The following is a 21,282-nucleotide window of genomic DNA, read 5'->3' on the forward strand; positions in this document are numbered from 1 at the left end:
CAAAGTGCATTACAATTTTATTTTTTAAAATTTATTTGTTAATTTTCATATTAAAGTAGGTATACCAAGTTATCAACTTTTTGAATCAGATTCTATGATTCTAACTCTTATCTTTAAAGTTTATCAACTTATTACTTATAAAATTGTGTTAATAATTCATATAATAATTGTCTCAATAAAAGGATGTTTTTCAATGTTGAATTGATAAAATCTTACTTAAAACTAATAATTAAAAAAAAATGTTTGAAAAATCATTTATATAAAAGATATTAAGTAGTAATTTACATCTAGAAATTTAGAAAAATAAATAGATATAGATAAAATTTATATAGATTTTAGGCCTCTAATAAAAATTTCGCTTTAGGCCACAAATTATGTTGAGCCGCCCCTGCCATTAAGTTTGGTATACGAGCATCTCATGTACTATCAACGTAGTACAAAAGGTGCTTAAGCAATGAACATTTAAAGATTCACTCAACAGCAGGATGCTAATTTGTAGCCTGTAAGTTGTAAGAGGGTAAAACAATACATTAATAGATAACATTTTACAAACAATTCAACAGATGAGAACTCAACTTTTCTCTCTGTTTTGATATTGGCAAATACCATGAGATAACGGGCTTATGTATGTGAAAAAAGCCTGCAGCTTTCTTTTTCTTACAATGCCCTCTAGGAGAATGATCAAAATGTACACAACAAATTATTGATATTTTATCACAAGATTTGGAGTTATATTCCTGCAGTAACAGCTCACCCAACCTGACGAGCATTGATATTCTTCGTCATTGACGAGAACCTCTAATCCTCCAAGAAAACCACACATTTGTCTACCTGGCCAAGACATCTAAGTCTCTGTTCTGTGATTGCAGGATCACTGATTATATTCTTCAAGCTGACTTTAATTTAGAGACAAGGGTACATACATTTATCTCCCAGGAGATGCAAACCTTGATTTACTTCTACATCGATTTAAAACTGGATCCATTGGCGGTGATAAGTTGACTGCCTGACGCATAATCTCTGCAGTATAAAGAGTTTCAGCATCACAAATATCATGTTAATCAATCAAGCAAGAGATCAACAATAGCAACATAAATAGTTAAGACTTCCGGGAAATACTAATGCAAGATTAAAAAGAATTTGACCATCAAATTATTGTCATCAGTAAAAGCAATTGCAGAAAAATTGTTTAAACCTATCACTTCATACAAGACAAGAACAGGGGCGACAAGTGAAACAAGATCATACTCTCTATAAGAATAATGGCATTATCTTGCCCTCTTGATCCATTTTAATTGACCTGGGTTCACTTTCATGACAGTTAAATTGGAAACAGTTGAATGGATTATCATATTGAGTTTGGTAAGAACAACTTATAGTATGAGATGTAAAATAGTTAGCTGAACAGATGTCCCATCAAAATTTGAAATAATATAGTGTTAAAGTTTGAATTAGTTTGAATTTGGGTAAATTTTGTCATTGCAGAAAAGAATTCATACATCACAAGCAACTAAGGTCCAATAAAAGGGCATAGGAGGAGGTGTGAAACATGGGAAACACTGATGACAAGGCACTTATAAATCACATAACTACAAGTTACAGATTGCTCCTAACAATCTTTTCCAACTCAGTATGGACCGGTAGCAGGATAAGACACAACGAAAGAAGCTCAGATGACTGCCATAACTCTGAATCACCTACAGCAGCCCTTAATCAAATCACTGTGTAGGAAGTACAAGGTAAGATACCATGACAAGAAACAAGTTGAACAAAAACGGTGGCTCAGAGTCATGAACATCATTCATCATGACATAGAGCCTTGTAGGATTTTTCAAGTTGATCATGCAAACTTAATGGGGTTGAGTTTTGGATGAATAACTCATATTAGCACAATACAGCAAGGCTTCAAAAATAAGTTCACCCTTGAAAATTCTGTTTCTTTTTGTAGTCGAATTTCATTCGATAGACACAAAATCTGTCAAAAAATATGCATAAGATCTGCATGTAAATCTCCTTGAATCACCCACTTGTTTCCACCAAGTTTGACAAACTATCCATAAAAACCGGGGTACTTTTCTCACCCCAAAAGTACATTTACAACTAAAAAGATCTCTAGATGCTTTTTACGTCTTTCTCATTATAATGAGATAGTCTCATATTCTTATCGTTTCATATAATCCAGAATAGAATAGAGATTGTTTCATTATGATGAGAGAGAAGTAAAAAGAACAACCAAAAAGACTAAAGAGTATGAAGTTTGAAAGACTGATGTTTAGCACACAAACATGGCTTAGAAAAAGAAATAAGAAATTAACAAATACATGCACTCCTAGTATCATTATCTCCAATTCTTTTCTTATAAGTATCTCTGATCCATATTTCCTTTATCCTATTTACTTAATCTGACTTCACTCATTCACCTTTTCATTTTCTACTCTATTTTACTCTAATTTGATGGTTCATTCAACCTTTAGTCTCTTAAATTATACGATAGTCCATAATGTATTCTATATTGAGATGTGTGAAGCAGTAAAGCAAAAAAAGACAAGTCAAAAATCAGCCAAAATGGTGGAAAACTTCGTCAGATATGGACTACAATTGTCAAGCAATACTTGCCTCGTTTCCTTTGCAACTCTTCATCAAGCTCTTCTTTCCACTTTCTTTGCCTCTCAGAGAAGCTTGCAACAATAGCAATTATTCAGTCTCAATAGACAATGAAACTGAAATTAGTCAGGAAGGAAGAATAACACAATGCATTATCTACCTTGAATTGACGGCGTCACGTTGAGAACCAAGAGGATCTTTAAATTCATTGTTCCTTGGTGATTGAAGTTCCTGAATAGCTTCATTACCTAAGCCACCAATATTTGATATTCTCTTGGAATGAGTAACTGGGCTAGGAGCACAAGCACCTTCAGTGGCAGTAGAAAGTCTTCTGCTAAGAAAACGTTTTGGGGACCTGCTTTTTGGTGGTAAGTTTACATTACTTGGAAAATTTTCCTTGTTCCCAATGCCAGCAGGACTCGGGGTGCTGGAAACGTTCATAGAATTAAGGAATTCTTCATATAGTGGCGATTGCAGCTTCTTCAAATCCATTGCCTATATAAACACAAATGAATAAAGATGATAGTAGTCATGTGATACGTTAATTTGCCCACAAACTTCGAGATACTTGTGATAGTGTAATGACCAATATTATTAAGACTATAGAGAGGAATAAGATTAAAGTTTCAAGTCATGATAATGAATCGTTGGTGATACTGTATAATTTTACACACTGACAAAGAGAGATAAGACTGTAGAGAGGAATAAGATTAAAATTTCAAGTCATGATAATGAATTGTTGGAGATACTGTATGAAATTTTACACACTGACAAATAGCTACCTTTTCATCAAGGAATGCTCTAATTTTGGACTCCGTCAATTCATCATCATCCTCGGCTGCAGATTGCCCACCAGAAAATGCGAAAGCATCCTCCTTGTATGACATGATAGGGCTATTTGTGGGCTTAATAGTTGCTTGACCAAAATCAAGGTTTGCTTGACTTCTCGTTAACTCGGGACTTTCATCGAATTTGCATGGCCAATCATTATCAGGTTCAGACATAGGGTTGAAACTCTACATCCAAGAACAAATGAACATGTGCATTTAGTCTTCTCATTCAAAACAACACATTATATTGACAGAAGGAAACTGCACCTTATAATTAGCATGGGAATGCAAATCTGAACTGCATTTCACAGATGCGCCAAACATAAAATCATCATTATCCATCTGGCACATGTCATCGTCTGAATTCCCTAGTTTCCAAAGTGACTCGTTTCCTAATGAATTCTCAGGATATACAGTGGAGCACCTCACAGTGCTCACGTCACAAACATCTTTCAAACCATTGCAGGTAGCTCTTATATCAAGATTGGTTCTGCAGCATCATAGATCCTTAGCTTTTACACAAATTGAAGTCATGGTAGACAAAAAAGAATCTTCAGATATCGAAACATGGGAAAAGTAAATGCTTACGAGGTTCTAACATCCATCCTTTGTGCTGCCATGTTTTCGGGGTTTCCCTGTTGATTGATGTATTAGCTTTGTTTTAACGAAGTATGATGAGTATTACTCCATGGTAAAGAAGTTTAAACAAACTAACCAGAAAGGAAGAGTGAAGAAAAGGGCGTGCTTCCTGATGTTCCCCCGTAACAAATGGATGCTGCGCACAATTAGAAAAAACAAATGTTCCATCAGTGACACGTTTTTTTATGTTTCGTACTGTTGCTAAAACCTATAAGCTCTGCACAAGGCAATATTATACATATTAAAGCATTATGCCTCTGTCACCAAACTCAAATAACGTTTAACCCAAGAAACATTCAGAAGTGAAGGACCAATTTCATGAATACCTGTAGCAAATTTGATGCAGAAGTCCTCAGGTGTGGTTCCCTGCCAGAACATTAAGTCAAAAAGAAGGAATAAGGATGTGAAGGAAGATACATGATAAACCTAAGCATCTCATGGAAATAATCCAGCTTATGCTGCATTCGCTAGTAATTTCCCAAGAGAGGGAATACATAAACTTAAAAATAGGGTAGAATGGCTGGGTGGAAATAGGAGGAGGGGGAAATCAAGCAGAAAATCCAGACATACTTCTGCAAGCATTTTAATAGAAAGTCCTTTGCTTCAGCAGAAAGATGCTCTGGGATGGGAGGATGGGATTTAGTTGTCCCAATATGAAAGAGAGCGGCAACCTGAAATAGAAAAGTGTCAGGCACGAGGGTACCTATAATAATGTTGTCAATTTCACAATGTAATTACTAAAATTAAATGAAACACAAGCTTACCTCCTGATACTGCTGACTCCAAGGAGGTTTTCCAGTAGCCATTTCAATAATAGTACATCCAACACTCCATATGTCAGCAGAGCTATCATTTTTAGAAAAACACAATTATTGTGGTGTCAAAATTCAGAAAATGTAGGGATGTGTAGAAGGGAAAAGCAACCAAACATCCAAACCTAATCAGAAGGAAAGGCATTGTTTCAAGAGACAAAGTGCTTCTCTGGACACTAGGACATTTCATCAGTAAAGGAGGCATTTAAATTTGTACTATAATCTTGAAGCTTGCCGACTTCCAGTTACAAGGTTGAGTAAGCAGTTCATAATGGCACAGAGGATGATTAATTGGTTGAAGGATCTCAAAGTTTCTATCCAATATTGTAATGAGGTTCATTCATGCCATATGTTTTTAGCAAAACTTCCATGCAATTTGGGAAAATAAACACTGATGCTATTAACAATATAGGAAGATGGGTGAAGTTTAACTGATGATTGTTCGTGATAATTTATGTGCTATAGTTGACTTCTTCTACAAATTTGCATGTGCACCATTTACTTTGATCAATAGTAATTTTTTCAACATTATGTTGACAAAATTAGACTGGAGTTAAATCATAAATACTAACTAGTTAAGGAAAAATTGATCGAGCCTCTATTATGTTTTCTACTCTGAAACTACTAGACACAATACCAATCATATGTGATATATATTGAAACATGAGGGTGATGCTTTGTAATAAATTGTTAATGTAAAGATATGACACTTGGGCCTAACTGAAACCCCAAAAGCTAGCTCAAGAGGGGAGAATTGCTCAAGTCCACATAAGCAGACCACCGGTCCATTCCCTTACCAATGTGGGACTCTAACAATTAAAAATACTATGTGCCATACACAATCAGAAAAACACGTCTTCTTTTTATAATTACAGCTGGTCCTCTCAACAGTCCATACATGACAGCTTGGATATTTTTTATGAAATAATTCTACTCACAAGCTATGGCCAGTCTGCAGAATAACTTCAGGAGCCATCCAGTATGGAGTACCCTTCATTGACTTGGCACCAGTCATAGTAGCCTGAAGCAGTGCCAAGAGTCAGCTATAAAATACCAAACAGCAACACCAAAATAATAAGAGAAAAAGATGCCAAAGAAGTCCATACCAATTCAACAACCTTCTTGGATGCACCAAAATCAGCAAGTTTAATGCAACCTTTATTATCGACAAGTATGTTTGCTCCCTAAAAGGAAAAGATACCTCATCAAACTCAGAGAGTTGTGGGGAGGGTGAGCATGAAAACAAGCTAATCTCATTAGAATAGTTGAAGAAAAGATTTACCTTAATATCTCTGTGCATAATTCCATTCTTATGCAAATATTCCAGACCCAATAACAATTGTTTGGTGTACATTCTTATAACCTAGTATGCCATCAAAAGAAATAATGAGATGAGCCAGAAGATTAGGAACCACGATCTGTGCTGATATGCAAATTTCAGGTTGCAGTTACAATAGGTTAAGTCCATAGTGACAAACTAGAAGTGTTGGCTACGGGAAGAACTTTAGAAAGGTTATACGTTGGGCGATCATGGTATCCCAGTTGCCTGGCAACTTGCACCTTGTTGGCCAGGGTCCGATACCCACCTTGTAATCCCCTTCCTCCTTTGTTTAATACTAAGAAGTTCTGTTATTCATTCCTATTTGAACTAGTTACAGCCAAATGGAATGACTGTTCCTTGAAAATAAAGCCAGAAAAACAAATATACCAGTATGTACCCTTTTGTAATTCAAATAATAGACATAAGCAGTCAGCACTTACAGATTCAGGGAAGGATCCAAATTTTCCCAAAAGTGACGAGATTGAGCCACCAGGAACAAATTCCAACAATATATTTAATGATCCCACCTCTCTTGCAGTTCCCAAGTATCTCTGAGAAAAAAAAAAGCACAATCAGGAATTTTATACTCAACCTTATGCAATTCAATAGACAACAGAACTGCACTCACCACTATGTTGGGATGGGAGAGATTCTTCAATAGATTCACTTCTTCCTCGAGCTCTCTTACATGAGCCTGTGAATTACAAATACAGATCAGCTAATTTCTCGGACTCTGCTCCCTTCTCAAATCTCCCGGGAACAAAAAAAATAGAACCTTCCATAGAACTTAACGAAGGAAGTTAAAACTAGTAAAATATCACTAGTCTGTACCAACATAATAAACAATCTTGGTTCTTTAGAAATCAAATTACTCGTAATAAACAACTACCGTTACTACTGAATCCCAAATCAGCTAGAGTCATTTATATGATTCCTGTACATCCACCACTCTATTCAGACCCATTTCACACTAATACTGGGAAAGTAATTTATCTTATAGGCAAATTGATCATAAACTAAAGCGAAAAATTGAAGCAATCAGCTAAATCGAAATCCTTACTTGAGCTCGCTCTCTTGAAGCACCATTCATCGCAATGGAAACCTGCAATTGAAGTAAGTCAAACAGAAACTATTCAAAATACAATAACCAAAACTCACAAATCTCTTGAAATTTTTTTTTAAAAAAAAGGACAAAAACAATGTGAAGATTACTAAACAACTGAACAGCAAAAAAAATCACCTCCTTTATAGCAAGCAGCTCTCCAGAATCAACATTCATCCCCATATAAACCCTACCAAAAGCACCACATCCAATCATTTCACCTTTCCTCCAGCGGATTGGCGGATTATCATCTTTCCTATCCGCCTTCACCGGTGAAGACTCAGCTTTAGAAATAGACGGAAGAGCAGGAATTTGTGACTTGGAGAAGATTCCAATACTCGATTTACGGATACTAGAACCGATTTTCTCAACGAAACCTCCAAATGCACTGCCGGCACCGATTTCCGAGTCGCCGGAAGGTTTGAAAACTAGAGATCGGCGAACGGAGCCGATGAAATCCTGCATATTGGGGGAGCAAAGAGAGGTAGAGTTGTGGATTAGGGTTCAGTGATTCGCATTTGATCGTTGAGAGAGTGAGAAGTAGTGGGGGGATTTGTTTTCAAAAATAAAATAAAGCTTTTTTTTGAATTTGTGCCTTACTGTTCTTGGAGTTTGTGGATGTGTGTGTCCACACTCTTTGTTATTTAAGTTCCGATTTTACCCAGCTAACGGCATTATTATTTGGTCGATTTTTAAATGCTTTGACCAATTGACAATTTTTATCTTTTTCTATTTCTTTTAAAAAACTAATTTTTGCATTGCACAATATGCTGAGTCATGTAATGTATCACATTATTAAAAAAAAAAAAACATCTTGTTTAAATATAATACTTAAAAAGAATAAAATTTGAATTTTTTTAATGGTCAATATGGATCATTGTATGATGACTTGTTTTTACAATACTTTCTTGGATCATAACTTTTTCCCGCGACTGAGTAATGTTTATATGTGAGTTGATTACAATCCTTGTTTGTATCAAATCTTCTTCTTTTTGTTTATTTGCACGAGAACAATACTTAGTGATGACACCGAATATCTTCTTCTTTTTGTTTATTTGCATGAGAACAATACTTAGTGATGACACCGAATATATCAAATATTTGTTTAATAAGATATTGGATTTCTAGCTAAAACAAAAATAATTGGGGTAAAAGTTATTGAAAAGCCATGAATCTTTTTACAATATGAGGTGATTGTAAGAAAATTCCATCGACTTCCATCGCAAGCTACTTTATGTCAGAACTTTTCCACATATTTAGGGGGCATTTGATTACCGATTAATGTAGGGACTAATTATGAATAATTAAGAGTTTAGTTATTCATGTGTTAGTTTATTCCATCTTCCACCCAAAAAAGTAATACGTTATTAGTTTCTTCATAACTTATACATGTATTAATTATGCAAAATTGTAAATTGATAATCAAACACCGTACTTGATTTGCTGAACTTATACATAACAATTAAAATACTACCAAACGTGATACTTAGTTATGTTGATTTAATACAAAAATAATTAATGTCTTAATCAGCTACCAAATAACCCTTTAGTATCAATTCTTTAGTCTCATTAAAATATTATGTTAATGTCTCTTCAGTATAATTCTCCGTTGAACTGCTTGTTGCCCTGATTTGTTTTCCTCCCATTTTTTTTGTCCACGACGAGGTCTAAATATTTTCTGGACATACTTTCTAAGCATGTTATAAGCTGATTTTATCTCTAAAATCACTTGGCATTCTCAGAAAAATCAGTGTCCTTGATACAGAACTCTGCATAGTTGATTAAATATTATAATAAAAAAGTTATTGGGTATCTCTCTATTACAAATAAATTAAAATTTCATTTACGAGCTTTCATTATTTTTTGAATCACATTGAGTAATGTCGGATAGTTTAGTGTAACTGAAAATTTAACATTGGACTGTGGAGGACAACTATAATGTTCTTTGAAATATAGGAAATAGATGAATTTTTAGCTCATTCAAAGTTCAAAATTGGCTTTGAATAAATTTCGGACGATTCCAAAAAATCTGATGAACTACCATATAATACAAATAATTTCTCTACTATGCATCTCCAACTAAGTACAAATATAATGGAAAAAGCCTAATGAAAATTAGAAGTCTTTTTCAATTTCAATGATTGATCATATAGCATAGTAATATGACTTCATGAAACTCAACGATCGTTAAGGCTTGATCCGTTCATGTAAGTCATATAATGTGCTGCTTTCGCCATTATTTTAGTCAACATTATCTTTTCAACATCACTCCGTGCTCCAATTTGATAGACATAACAAGTTAACAACTACATAAAAAATGTTATTTTACATAGTATAACAAACATGTATTGTGTATTTAATATTCATAGATATACTTTAAAAAAATACATCTTATATACCTTTTTCTAGCATCTCTCCTCGTTCTCCCAATATCACTACTCTTTCCTCTATATATCTCACTCACCTCTCTCCACCATCTCTTGTTGCATCTCTCCTTTCTGACCCCCGTATCTCCCTCTCTTGCCCCCTTTCTAGATTATGCCAAATACATAAAGAAAGAAAAAGAGACGTGTATCAACTATCTCAATTGTATTACTCTAATTTGTATTAACGTACAATCTTGTATCATATCATATTTTTGTATATCTATATCACGAATAAATAACCAGTATGTATCGAATACAACATGTATTCTTATATCACAAATGAATACAGGTGATACAAGAACAAATAAATACAAGTGATACAAATGTATCAACCTGATGTATCAGTCTGTATTTCTACATTTTTTTAATCACAAATGAATATAAGTGATACAACAATTCTTGTACGTATCAGATACATCCTGCATCAGCATGCATTTCTAAATCACTAATAAGTACAAGCGAGACAAGAATAAATGAATACAAGTAATACAATCGTGTATCAACTTGTATGTATTGAAACATACTGTATAAACCCGTGTATATATCAAACTTTATCATTGATACAACCTTGTGTTTATTAAATACAACTTGTATCTAGCATCTCTTCTCTCTCTCACGATCTCGATCACCTATTTTTTATATGAATAATAAATAATTAAATATTAAATTATAGTCATTTCTGAAAATTCATTACCAAAAATCAAAATGAGTAGATGTGACCCAAGTCAAGACCCTATAGTTGTTGACACCTTGAGAAATGGACAAACAAAAACAGTCGCTTGTCACTCTACAAGCATGACAATCCCATCCCGTCACGTTTCCGACTCCCTATGCGCTACTACTTGAACTCCAATTTGGATTTTGGTAATCTTTCTCACGCCCACGCTTTTTTTCTTAACAGCACCTCAATTTTATCTGCGATTTCTTCTGAATTGGGGGTTCATTTCTCTCCTTCATAATAACTCAGTCAAATTCACTTGTTCTTCGATTATGGCTTTAAATATGGAGTCTTTGGTTGAGGCAACTTCTGGGGCCATAGGATCCTTGCTAAGCACCACTATATTGTATCCTTTGGATACTTGCAAGACCAAGTATCAAGCTGAACTTCGAGCTCATGGTCTGGTCAAATACAGGTGTTTACCTTTTTAGATATTTCTTTATCTGGTCTCATCTATGAGTATCTTTTTAACCTTCTCTGTGTCTGCTTTTATAAAATAAAAAAAATGTGTCTCAGTTTTTCTTATAATTGTTTGTTATATGAATATTCTTGATAATTATGATTTATGGGTTTTCATGGAATGTACAGAGGATTACTCATGTTTCCTTTTTTTTTTATTTTTTATGAGAAGAGAAGCCCACAATTAACCTAATTTTGCTCTTCATGTTTCAGCCTTTTGAGCTGCTGTTACTGCTATTTCCTTGGGATTTTAACCCAATAACATGTCTTCCCTTTCAAGACTCCGATGGAGGTTTACTCAAGAAGAGGAATATACAAGAGAGGGGAGTTCGTATGGACTTGAACAGGATAGTTCATGCCAAGTCAAAAGAAGAAGAAAGGATTAGCAAGTGACTTTGATAATACACGTGAACTATGAACCTTAACGACATATTTTTTTTTTTTATGACAAGGGAAACCCGCAGCCGCTACCCTTTGGGTGCGCACAGGGTAAAACCCCCGCTCATATGCAATAGCTTGCAAACCACATAGGAGAGGTAACCTGCACTAGGCAAGCCTGATGCGACGAGCTCGACCCAAAAGGCAAACCCCTTGCTTTCGCTGGCAAGGGGTTTCGAACTTGAGACCTCCAACGTGGAAGTCCCAAGCTCAAACCACTGGGCCATCCCGAAGGGTTACTCATGTTTCCTTTAGCAGGCAGCCTATAAGAGATGTATTAAGTGGGAAATGATCCCTGGTCTTCTAGGTAAATAACTGTAACATTCAACCAAGTGCATCATTTAGACTTCTTTAGAATGAGTGCAAGCACATAATATTAAACAAATTTTATAAAATATATACATGAAATACCTAGTTTTACGGAGAGACCACAGGTTCACATGCCCCATTTTTAGGCTATAAACTTGCCCCTGCAGCCTATACACCCTCCTCATTTAGGGGAACTTGAAACCTGAGATGTAACAATTACATTAAGTCATGTATTTAGTGTTGGAAAGAAATGAGTTGGAATAGGGCGATTTGATAGTTTGATATAGCGGAACCCAACTAGTTTGGAATTGAGTGCAATTCATCAATTGTTTGATTTGTTCATGGGGCATCGTTCAAGGATTTGGAATGTAGATATCAATGTATGTGATAATGAACATGTGATCGTTATCGCTTGTTCGTGCTAGAGGGGTTGATCAACCTATTTTCCCCACTGAAATTGCTTCTTGTCATCAAGGTTCTAGTAGAGCGACATTGATTTAGGAAGTGGAACATACTCCGTCGCCTCAAGAGCAAATTGTGTGGCAAAAGCATCATTCTTGTTCACTCTTTTAACTGTTCCAGTGTTTGCTTTCATGTAAAAGGCATGGTAGTGTCTGAGCCACCTTGAATGCATCTCAACTATTCACCTTGTGGTTTTTTTTTCCCGGTAACTTTGTATGCCAAGGCTGAGACAGATAGGAAGAAATCACATGGTGTTATTTTTCCCTGAGGTCTGCACCCATTTCATTGACTACTAGGTTACAACTCTGGCGGATAAAGTACTTTTGGATAGTGTTGTTACTGTTAGAAAGGTATAATTAAGAGAAGGCTTTTGTTCCGGATGAATTCGGATAGCAAGGTTTCTTTGAGTCTGATGCAGATGTTTGATCTGAATCCCCATTTCCCTAAGATTTTGTATCACCTGTCAACCTTTTGACACCCGAAGTGCAGCTCATTGAGGACTTTCAAGACTTTTGATCTCTCTGCGAGTTAGTTCTGAAATATTGTGCCTCAGTAGTTAGCGGAGAAACAAAGGGGTGATATTACATGAGATTGGAACTGAAAAGCCCAAAGGAGAATGTTATCGATTAAGTCCTTTGAGGATGTAAATAGCATGAAAGCCTGTTTAAAAGTGAAGAATGATGTAGCTGGCTAGAGCTTATGACCCAGTCTCCAATGTTAGGTTCAAGGCCATTAGCTGATAAAATACCTTAGGTTCAAGGCTATTAAGTTATAAATTTCTTCTTCACATCCATTTTGCCGTCTGATAGACTGACAACATGCAATCTTTCTCGGAATTGCATCATCAGCTCCAAATCAGGAAGGAGGTTGGACTTGGAATGAGTGCTTCTTTGGTCACTTAAGGATAAGCTGCCAATGGGATTCCATGATGTCCTAGCTAACCGGTGGTTTTGGGGGAGGGTAGCAGGGGAAGGTTGACAGAAGTGAAGAGATAATAGAGGAGAACTAATCTCAAGTGTTGCCAAAGCCTTTAAATGAAATGTATACAGTAATTACATCAAGAAAATTTAGAGTAAATAATTATCTTGTATACATTTTGGAAGTCCCATTTAAAAAAAATAGAAGTTGATTGTTAGAGGGAAATTGTCTCCATTTTACCCGTAGCTAATATAAATATGTAATGGTCAAATTTCTGAGTTGAAAATTAATGAAATTTAATATCAGTTGTGCTTTTCAAGCAGTAAATATGCCGCCGATTCACATTTTAAGAGTTATTTATTGGTTTGAAATGTAACTTTTTATATTTGAAGAAATTATAAGTTGAAACCAAAGAAGATCAAGTTATCAAAATATCTATAGTAGTAGTTAAGGAGGTTCAAGATTAGTACGAGACTCTGCATTCCAATCTCGTTAGCACAATTTCACCACCTTTTTCTGAATCCTTTTAGTGAAAATTTTGGGTCAAATAACAATTCCAAGAGGTTCCTCCCACATAAGAAAACATATGGTGTTTCATGTGTACACCTTCATACATCAAGATCTCTGAATACCATTTGTGCTTTTGATACATCTTGTGGTTAATTGGGATAAGAGCTGCAAGAAAATGTGGCTCAATTCTATTATTAGGTGTCACACGTGCCATCTGTACACAAGAGGCATGTTTTTGTGTACAAGTAGAGCGGTCTGACCAAAGAAATGGTTGTTAAAGTTACTCTTCATTGGACGTTGATAGTGGAAAAATGATGCACTCTTTTTATGGTGTATGCCACAATAACTGACCACATGTACCGAGGAGCATAGTTGAGAAATGTGCTTAGCTAGGAGAACTAGGGACCCATAGATGATCCAGATATGTTCTTTGGTAGGCTATAACATGTTGTGAGTGCTTATAGATGAAAATATTGGAGTGTGACCCTTATTAGCATGTACTTCGAATTATGATTTGGCAATCAATACTTAATGGCTACATAGCCAAGGCCCAAGGATAAAGTTCCTTTACTCCTTTTGTGTTACCACTTATATCCACTTACTACTCCTTTTGTGTTACCACTTATATCCACTTTTTTGGTTTGCAAGTACTTGTATATCAAAAGCCTGAAAGGAAGTGTCTCTACAATTCAATTACTGCAAAAGTTTCTCATAGAAGGATTTTGAGTAAGGATTAAGGTCAATAATATCTTTATTATCTGAAATTATTATCACGGAAGATAAATATATCTCCTCTAGCTATTGGATCCTTTACTTGTATATATTTCACTATTTGTTCTTTATGTTTCAATGCTAATTATGTTGGATGCCGATTGCTAATAACTGGTTTGCACTACAGTAGGTCTTGACTCGTAAAAAAATGAGGTTTATAACTCGAATTTTTTCCAAAAATATGTCTAGAAAGCTACAATGTTTATAGAATCTACACTGAATTCGTCATCTGACCAATTTCTCCCTCTTTTTACTTGCTATACATGGACATATGCATCCATACAGACATATCTGGTAGCGCTAATTTCTCTTTGCTTTAAACTGTTTGCCTCATTATGTACTGATTGTCAGTGCTTTTTCATTGCATGATGTTACTTTTGCTCAAAAACTGTGTTCTCTCTTGTTCATTGTTTATGTGAAATAAGAGAAGAAGGAGAAAGAAGAACATTGGGAATTAGTTGCTTAATTATTCCCTCAAGCCATTGAGTTTAAATAACCTTTACAAGGAATAGAAAATAAGGAAATAACGAATTTGTCATATTTAACACTCTCCCTCAAGTTGGATAGTACATATTGCATGCTCCTAGTTTGTTACACATATAGTCTACTCTGGATCCTCGAAGTGATTTGATGAAAACATCTGCTAGCTGGTCCTTTGAGTTGACGAAACTCGTAAAAATGCAGCCAGACTCGATCTTCTGTCGGATCAAGTGACAATCTATTTCAATGTGCTTCATTCTGTCATGAAACACTAGATTTGATGTGATACGTAGTACATCTTGATTATCACAAATCAGTTTCATAGGTTCAGTGCCTCCAATCTTTAACTTTTGAAGAAGTTGTCTTAGACACATAAGCTCACAAATAGCCAATGCCATGGCCCAATATTCTGCCTCTGCGTTTAACCTGGCCATCACATCCTGCTTTTTTACTTTTTTGAGATATTAGATTGCCTCCAAATAAAATACAATAACCTGAAGTGACTGTCTATCAAAGGGTGATCCTGTTCAATCTGCATTACAATATCCTACAATGTTGCATGTTCCTTGTCTTCATACAATAAATCTTGTCCTAGAGAGCCTTTCACATATCTTAGGATGTGAATTATTGCATTCTAGTGGCTGTCACAAGTTGATTGGAGACTGCCTAACCACACTAACATCAAATGAAATGTCAGGTTGCGTGATCGTAATATAGTTGAGTTTGCCAACAAGTCCTGGAACAAGTTTAATATTTGAGTCTATGAGAGTGTCCATAGGGGTGTAACTCAACATACCCGTGTCTTCCAAATGTCCAAGGCATATTTCCTCTGTGAAATGGCAATGCCTTTGCTAGACTGTACCACCTCAATGCCTAAGAAATTGACCTTGAGCCTAACTCAACCACAAAAGCTAACTCACCTAACTCATGAGGTGAGGATTTTCCAAATTATATAAAGAGTCCAATTGCCCATCCCACAAACAATGTGGGACTACTAACACTCCGCATGCCCAGGCCTGCCAATTGGAGCGTGAATAATATAATATGGGGTCCAACATCCGATAAATAAATAATTGGGATGAGCATGGCTCTGATACCATATGAAATAAGGGAAAGAATAAGAAGAGAATTGGGAATTAGTTGCTTAATTATTCCCTCAAGCTATTGGGTTAAAGTTACCTTTACAAGGAATACAAAATAAGAAAAGAGAATAGGGCGAACCCCGTGCACAAAGCATCCCGCATTCACGCAAGGTTCAGGCCTTCAGGGAAGGGCCTCACCCCTAGAGGTTCTGATGTAGGCAGCCTTCCCTGATGCAAGTATCCCCTTATAACTTAATTACAAGAATTTGGGAATTTTTCTATATTTACAATTTTAAATAATATTGACTTTTGCCATGTTTAGCAGTTTATTTACATATCTCTACTGGATTTTGTACCCAAGTATGAGCAGTGATGTGATTGTATGAACTTCTTTTGAAATGCAGGAATACTCTTGATGTCTTGTTGGAGGCCATTTCTTCTCGGCAAGTTCCTTCACTCTATCAGGGTCTTGGGACAAAGAATGTGCAGTCTTTTGTTTCATCTTTTATTTACTTCTATGGATATGATTTCTTCAAGAAACTATACTTGAAGAAGAGTGGATTTAAATCCATTGGAACAAGAGCTAACTTAATAATTGCTGTTGTAGCGGGGGCATTTACAGTCATAATAACCCAGGTGAATCATACTTGGCAGTTCTACTTGGACTAAAATTGATTTTAGTTTTCTCAATATTGAAAAGAAGGTTGCCTACAATTAGACAATTTATGAAGTTTTGTCGATTTAAATTGCGGTGCTTTTAAAGCTATGAGGGCCTGCTTCCAGGCCTAGTTGAAACTGCAAATGGAAAAGTGATTTCCCATGTGAAGTGCACACTCTTTTATCTTTGGCCCTTTAAAGGGTGTGCCTCTGGAAACTGGATTAATGCTAAAGTAGGTTATATGCTTCTGGTGATGGTTAGAACTCAAAATTTGGTGACGTATACTGACCCATGAACTCATATATGTGGTTCTTTTTTTCATAGAGTATTTTCTGTTCGTTTTCTTAAATCATTGAGACCTCATACAATTCTTGCTTTTGTAGGAAAACCTTGATTTCTTACTTATCAAACAAAAAAACCTGGATTTCTTTGGTAGCTGCATAATCAATCTATTTGATTAAGACAGCATACTTTTCGTAGTCTTTCACTTTGAGTTGTCTACATTTGTAAGCTGGATGGCCCTGTTGCATAGAGGTGGAGATCAGAGAGAGTCATTCTGATATTATATTTATTTGAACTTATCAAAAAAGGAGTTCCAAGAAGCTGTTATTTCCCAGTCATATATGTGCTTAATGCTTTTAAAGATTAAATAGAACAAGAAAGTTGCATTTCTCTTTTAGAGTGAAACTATCTGTACCACCAATGTGTAGAAAAAGAGTCTCTGACAGTGGATGTGGAGGCGTCTTCTGGCAGTGGTCTTTACTTTTGTTCTGGTTGCATCTTCTGGGAATTGTTTGCTCCAGCTTGTGTACTTCTGTTTCTTGTAAGGTTTCTTTTATATCTGTTCTTCTATTGATCTGAAGTTTTACTCTGATATTGCAGCCTCTAGATACAGCAGCTTCAAGAATGCAAACTAGTGAATTTGGGAAATCCAAGGGATTCTGGAAAACCCTCTCGGAGGGCACTTGGAGTGAAGCATTTGATGGTCTAGGAATATCCATCATTCTCACTTCAAATCCAGCAATTCAGGTATTCACGTGCTTTATTTTCTAATGTGAGAGTGTTCCACCATTTCTTTCAATGTCGTATGTTTGTGATGCTTAAAGTATGCTCACCTGATACCCTCTTGCATACTATTGCTTTACCTTCCAAATTTCGCATTATGTCTCGACAAATTTCAATATGATATCACAAATTATGTTCAGGGACATTAATGAATAATTTTCTGTTGCAATATGTGGTGTTATGCAGTACACGGCCTTTGATCAATTTAAACAAAGAATGCTGAAGGGGAAGATGAAAAGCAATAGAGGGGTGGAATCAAGGCCAGAATCTCTTTCTGCTTTTTCTGCTTTTGTTCTGGGGGCAGTCTCAAAATGTTTTGCCACCTGCATCACTTACCCGTTAATAAGGTATATTCAGTTGAGCATTTCATACGCAAGCGTGAGTCTATGCCAATTGTGTCAAACATGTAAAAGAGCTGTTGAACATCTGCTCCTTTTCTATTGTTATATACTTAGTCAGACACTTTTTGCTCAAACATTAGAGAATACCAGTGCCAGAATCACCAAGATTCGGTTGGGTATTGGACTACATTTGGCATCTTCTTTTTTTTTGGTTTCCCACCCAGTATCCGGTACCCACATTGGAGCCTGACTAAATCCGGATTCGCGCTGGGAAGTCCCACATTGGGGGTAAAGCGCTCCCTAACAAAGGCGACTCCGTACCTAGGGGGGACTCGAACCTGAGACCTCTGGGTAAGGATGAAGGAGTACTTACCACTCCATCACAACCCTTGTTGGTTACATTGACATCTTTACTCCTACTGTATATCTAGTATGTTGATGGCTCCTTTTTCTTTGGCGTCAACATAGCTGTATTTACTCATATGCACTGTGTATAGTTGTAAAGTCATGATACAAGCTGCTGAATCAGAAGGAGGTGCAGAGGATGAAGCTGAGTTAAAAGCCCGGAAAACAATTTCTGGATCCCTTCATGCCATATGGAAAAAGGAAGGGCTAATGGGATTCTTTAAAGGGTTACAGCCTCAGATCCTGAAGACAGTTCTAAGCTCCGCACTGCTGTTGATGATAAAAGAGAAGATCTCAAAAACCACATGGGTTCTGCTTTTAGCAGTAAGGAGATATCTGTTCCTAACGAGGACCAGACTAAAGAGCTCTTGAAATTCTCTTAGAATAGCTGCTGCATGATTCAAATGTAACAATGCAATTAGCTCGTAGGTCCTTGTTCGAGATGTGGAGCCACCTTGCTCACAAATAAAATGTTTCATCTGATAGCACAATTCTCTTTCAGTTTGTCTGTTGAAATGGTATGTTTCAGATTATCTTTTTATGTCTTCTTTCTGTATACAACAATCATGATTTCTTGTTCGTCTTTTTTTCAAGTTCTACTCTACATATCACAAGGAATGTAAAGATTTGGTCATATTTCTGCTTCTGTCTGCATTTGGTCTCCGTGTACATACCGATATTCGTTCAGTAGAACTATACATTCTCCAGAAGTGGTTCAGTTTCAACTTTAGATCTATTTTATATTCAAGCATTTCTTTTCCCCTTCAATTTGATCAGCTTGTGATACTAAGCTTTGACGTTTTGTCATGTAAAGATTATATGGATTCCTACTGCCTCAAAGACTGTTGCATTGCAAATCTTTCTTTCTCTTTAAGTTGTCTGATAATTTTCTTTGACAACTCTGTCTGTTAAGCAATTCTAGCTAGAAAATTAAAATACAAACTTTAATACTAGAGCAAGAATAACAAGAGAAAAGGATAAAAACAGACTGATAAATATGAAACCTTGTTACTCTAAACTATTACCCAATTGATCCAGCCCAAAACCTTCCTAGACCCAATTACATTTTACAGTATAGGTTCCAAAAGCCCTCTTTGGACCCTAGCTTGTTTTGGATGGTTGTTATCAATTGAAATATATCGTGTTGTTAGTTTGAATACAATGCTTATTTTGATTTTATCCTTGTGTAACAATCTAAAGTCACATTTTGTGTAATGACTGATTTGGTATGATCATGTTACCTTCTTTTTTTTCCTCATTTTGTCTTTGACCCTACACCAGGGTCGGAGCTAGCTTGTGGTCTCGGCAAAAATTTATACTCTTTATACATGTGGTTAATTTTTTTTAATGTATATATAGTAGATGTCAACCTCTTTCTCCTAGTTCGTGTGTTTACTTTTTCAAATTTTGAATCTCCTTAACAAATATCCTAGCTCCGCCATTACCTGCAGGCCTGCACCATATATCCACACTTTGTATTTATCAAAATAATACAACACAATACGTGTCGTATACAACCATCCAACCAAAGTGTAAATCCCAACGGAAAGAAGAATATGAATTAATGATACTGATCTCTCCACGCCTCTGTTTCTTGCTTTTCTGCGAGGATAAGACAATTAAGAAGAACCAAAACGAAAGATTGAGACAAATTAAGCATCAAATTCGATAGAATCCATGGCGATGGGAAGTGGGTTTAACCAAGAAACCAGAACTGGAGCATTTTTCATGGCCACACTGCTCATTTGGGTTTTCTCAGTTTTGTGGGAAATACTAATTAACAAGCGCAAGGAACTGTTCCCAATCGTTCTGGGTTTCATTTTCTACCAATCGGCCAATTGGGTCATCCCCAAATTGCTGCGAAATCGCGATCCCCTCTTTGTCAACACCTGTGTATCTCTTCTCCATTCATCCACTACATCTGCTTCAGTGCTCTTCATTTTGGTCAATCAGTCGATGATTTCAAATGGGGTAAATGTAAATCAGATGTTTGAGCATTCACAGCTTGTTGAACATACATGGCCATGGGCATTTACAGCTTTGTGCTTTTCGTGTGGTTATTTTGCTTATGATCAATTGGATATGCTCCTAAATCGATTGTACAGCGGATGGATTCCTTCAATTCTATTGCATCATTTCTTACTCCTTATCTGCTTCACACTTGCCTTGTATCGAAATGTCACAATCAATTACCTCATTCTTACTCTCATTTGTGAGCTGCATTCTGTGTTTCTGCATATGCGTAAAGTGCGGAGAATGGCGGGTTTTCGTGATTGCAATGGCAGCATTTTTGTAAAAGTGGAATGGGTTCTTAACTGGGCGACTTTTGTTCTAGCAAGAGTTGTGTCTCATATTCTCATTACTGTTAAGCTAATAAGAGATGCTTCAAAGTTTGATAAAGGTGGTGTGGAGCTCCCTCTTGCCCTTTTCGGTATGGCTGGGATGAATTTGCTTAATACCTTCTTAGGAATCGATCTCTTTAAAGCTTACAGGAGAGAGATGAATTCTCAGAGGAGTCGTCAAAATCATCATGATTGATAATTCCAATTGATAGGACATCAAGTTGATCAAGAAACCTCTAGTGTAGAGTGTATTTTAGGAGTTGTGTTGGGAGCTTTGAACTCAAGTATTAGGTATTTCTTTTACGCGTTTTAGGATAGTGAAAGATGAAGACTTTGTGAGTTAGGGGTATCGCGAACCTCTCCTATTGAATTGTGAATCTCATATTTGAATGTTAATCTAATTAGTATCTATCGTTCCTTCCTTTCTTTCTTTCAATTTAAGATTATTGGTTGAGCTTATGAGGGTTCAAGCAAATTCTTAGCTTGTTTTTTCGCGTTCATTCAACTATAGTTGTTGATCTTCCTATCCCTTTACTTGTTTTCTCTACTTATTCTTGAGTGTTTTCGAGGGTTGATGTCTTTATCATTCG

At 36.0% G+C, this 21,282-nt stretch overlaps 3 protein-coding genes across 3 annotated transcripts; 2 read left to right on the top strand and 1 right to left on the bottom strand.

Moving 5' to 3' along the window:
* Positions 1-503: 503 nt before the first annotated feature.
* LOC102581424 (mitogen-activated protein kinase kinase kinase NPK1) lies at positions 504-7,931 on the bottom strand. Its single transcript, XM_006349156.2, has 17 exons — positions 7,447-7,931; positions 7,267-7,308; positions 6,835-6,900; positions 6,647-6,757; positions 6,168-6,248; positions 5,992-6,069; positions 5,824-5,906; positions 4,838-4,919; positions 4,644-4,744; positions 4,400-4,439; positions 4,150-4,209; positions 4,023-4,069; positions 3,702-3,924; positions 3,387-3,620; positions 2,765-3,099; positions 2,617-2,678; positions 504-1,020 (listed from the first exon to the last, which is right to left on the bottom strand). The coding sequence occupies exons 1-17, from the start codon at positions 7,771-7,773 to the stop codon at positions 926-928; spliced, it is 2,067 nt and encodes a 688-aa protein (XP_006349218.1). The 5' UTR covers positions 7,774-7,931; the 3' UTR covers positions 504-925.
* A 2,539-nt stretch (positions 7,932-10,470) lies between these two features.
* Positions 10,471-19,080, top strand: LOC102581754 (peroxisomal adenine nucleotide carrier 1-like). The gene is made up of 5 exons (XM_006349157.2): positions 10,471-10,867; positions 16,286-16,517; positions 17,422-17,568; positions 17,791-17,951; positions 18,443-19,080. Exons 1-5 carry the CDS (start codon positions 10,725-10,727, stop codon positions 18,720-18,722), a joined length of 963 nt encoding a protein of 320 aa, XP_006349219.1. The 5' UTR covers positions 10,471-10,724; the 3' UTR covers positions 18,723-19,080.
* Positions 19,081-19,841: 761 nt separating this feature from the next.
* Positions 19,842-21,151, top strand: LOC102582080 (TLC domain-containing protein 2). The gene has a single exon (XM_006349158.2). It carries the CDS (start codon positions 20,028-20,030, stop codon positions 20,886-20,888), a length of 861 nt encoding a protein of 286 aa, XP_006349220.1. The 5' UTR covers positions 19,842-20,027; the 3' UTR covers positions 20,889-21,151.
* Positions 21,152-21,282: the final 131 nt, after the last annotated feature.

The sequence above is a fragment of the Solanum tuberosum genome, unplaced genomic scaffold (genome assembly GCF_000226075.1).
Source record: "Solanum tuberosum cultivar DM 1-3 516 R44 unplaced genomic scaffold, SolTub_3.0 scf00104, whole genome shotgun sequence".
NCBI lineage: Eukaryota > Viridiplantae > Streptophyta > Magnoliopsida > Solanales > Solanaceae > Solanum > Solanum tuberosum.

What these genes read in the sequence shown, in the direction of transcription:
- LOC102581754 (XM_006349157.2), top strand. Translation starts at nt 10,725, where the DNA reads ATGGCTTTAAATATGGAGTCTTTGGTTGAGGCAACTTCTGGGGCCATA. An exon ending in CTTCAAATCCAGCAATTCAG is followed by an intron (nt 17,569 to 17,790) that starts GTATTCACGTGC and finishes GGTGTTATGCAG; the next exon opens with TACACGGCCTTTGATCAATT. An exon ending in ATCACTTACCCGTTAATAAG is followed by an intron (nt 17,952 to 18,442) that starts GTATATTCAGTT and finishes CACTGTGTATAG; the next exon opens with TTGTAAAGTCATGATACAAG.
- LOC102582080 (XM_006349158.2), top strand. Translation starts at nt 20,028, where the DNA reads ATGGCGATGGGAAGTGGGTTTAACCAAGAAACCAGAACTGGAGCATTT.
- LOC102581424 (XM_006349156.2), bottom strand. Translation starts at nt 7,773, where the DNA reads ATGCAGGATTTCATCGGCTCCGTTCGCCGATCTCTAGTTTTCAAACCT. An exon ending in CTTCAAGAGAGCGAGCTCAA is followed by an intron (nt 6,901 to 7,266) that starts GTAAGGATTTCG and finishes TGTAATTCACAG; the next exon opens with GCTCATGTAAGAGAGCTCGA. An exon ending in AGGATGGATGTTAGAACCTC is followed by an intron (nt 3,925 to 4,022) that starts GTAAGCATTTAC and finishes ATGATGCTGCAG; the next exon opens with AACCAATCTTGATATAAGAG.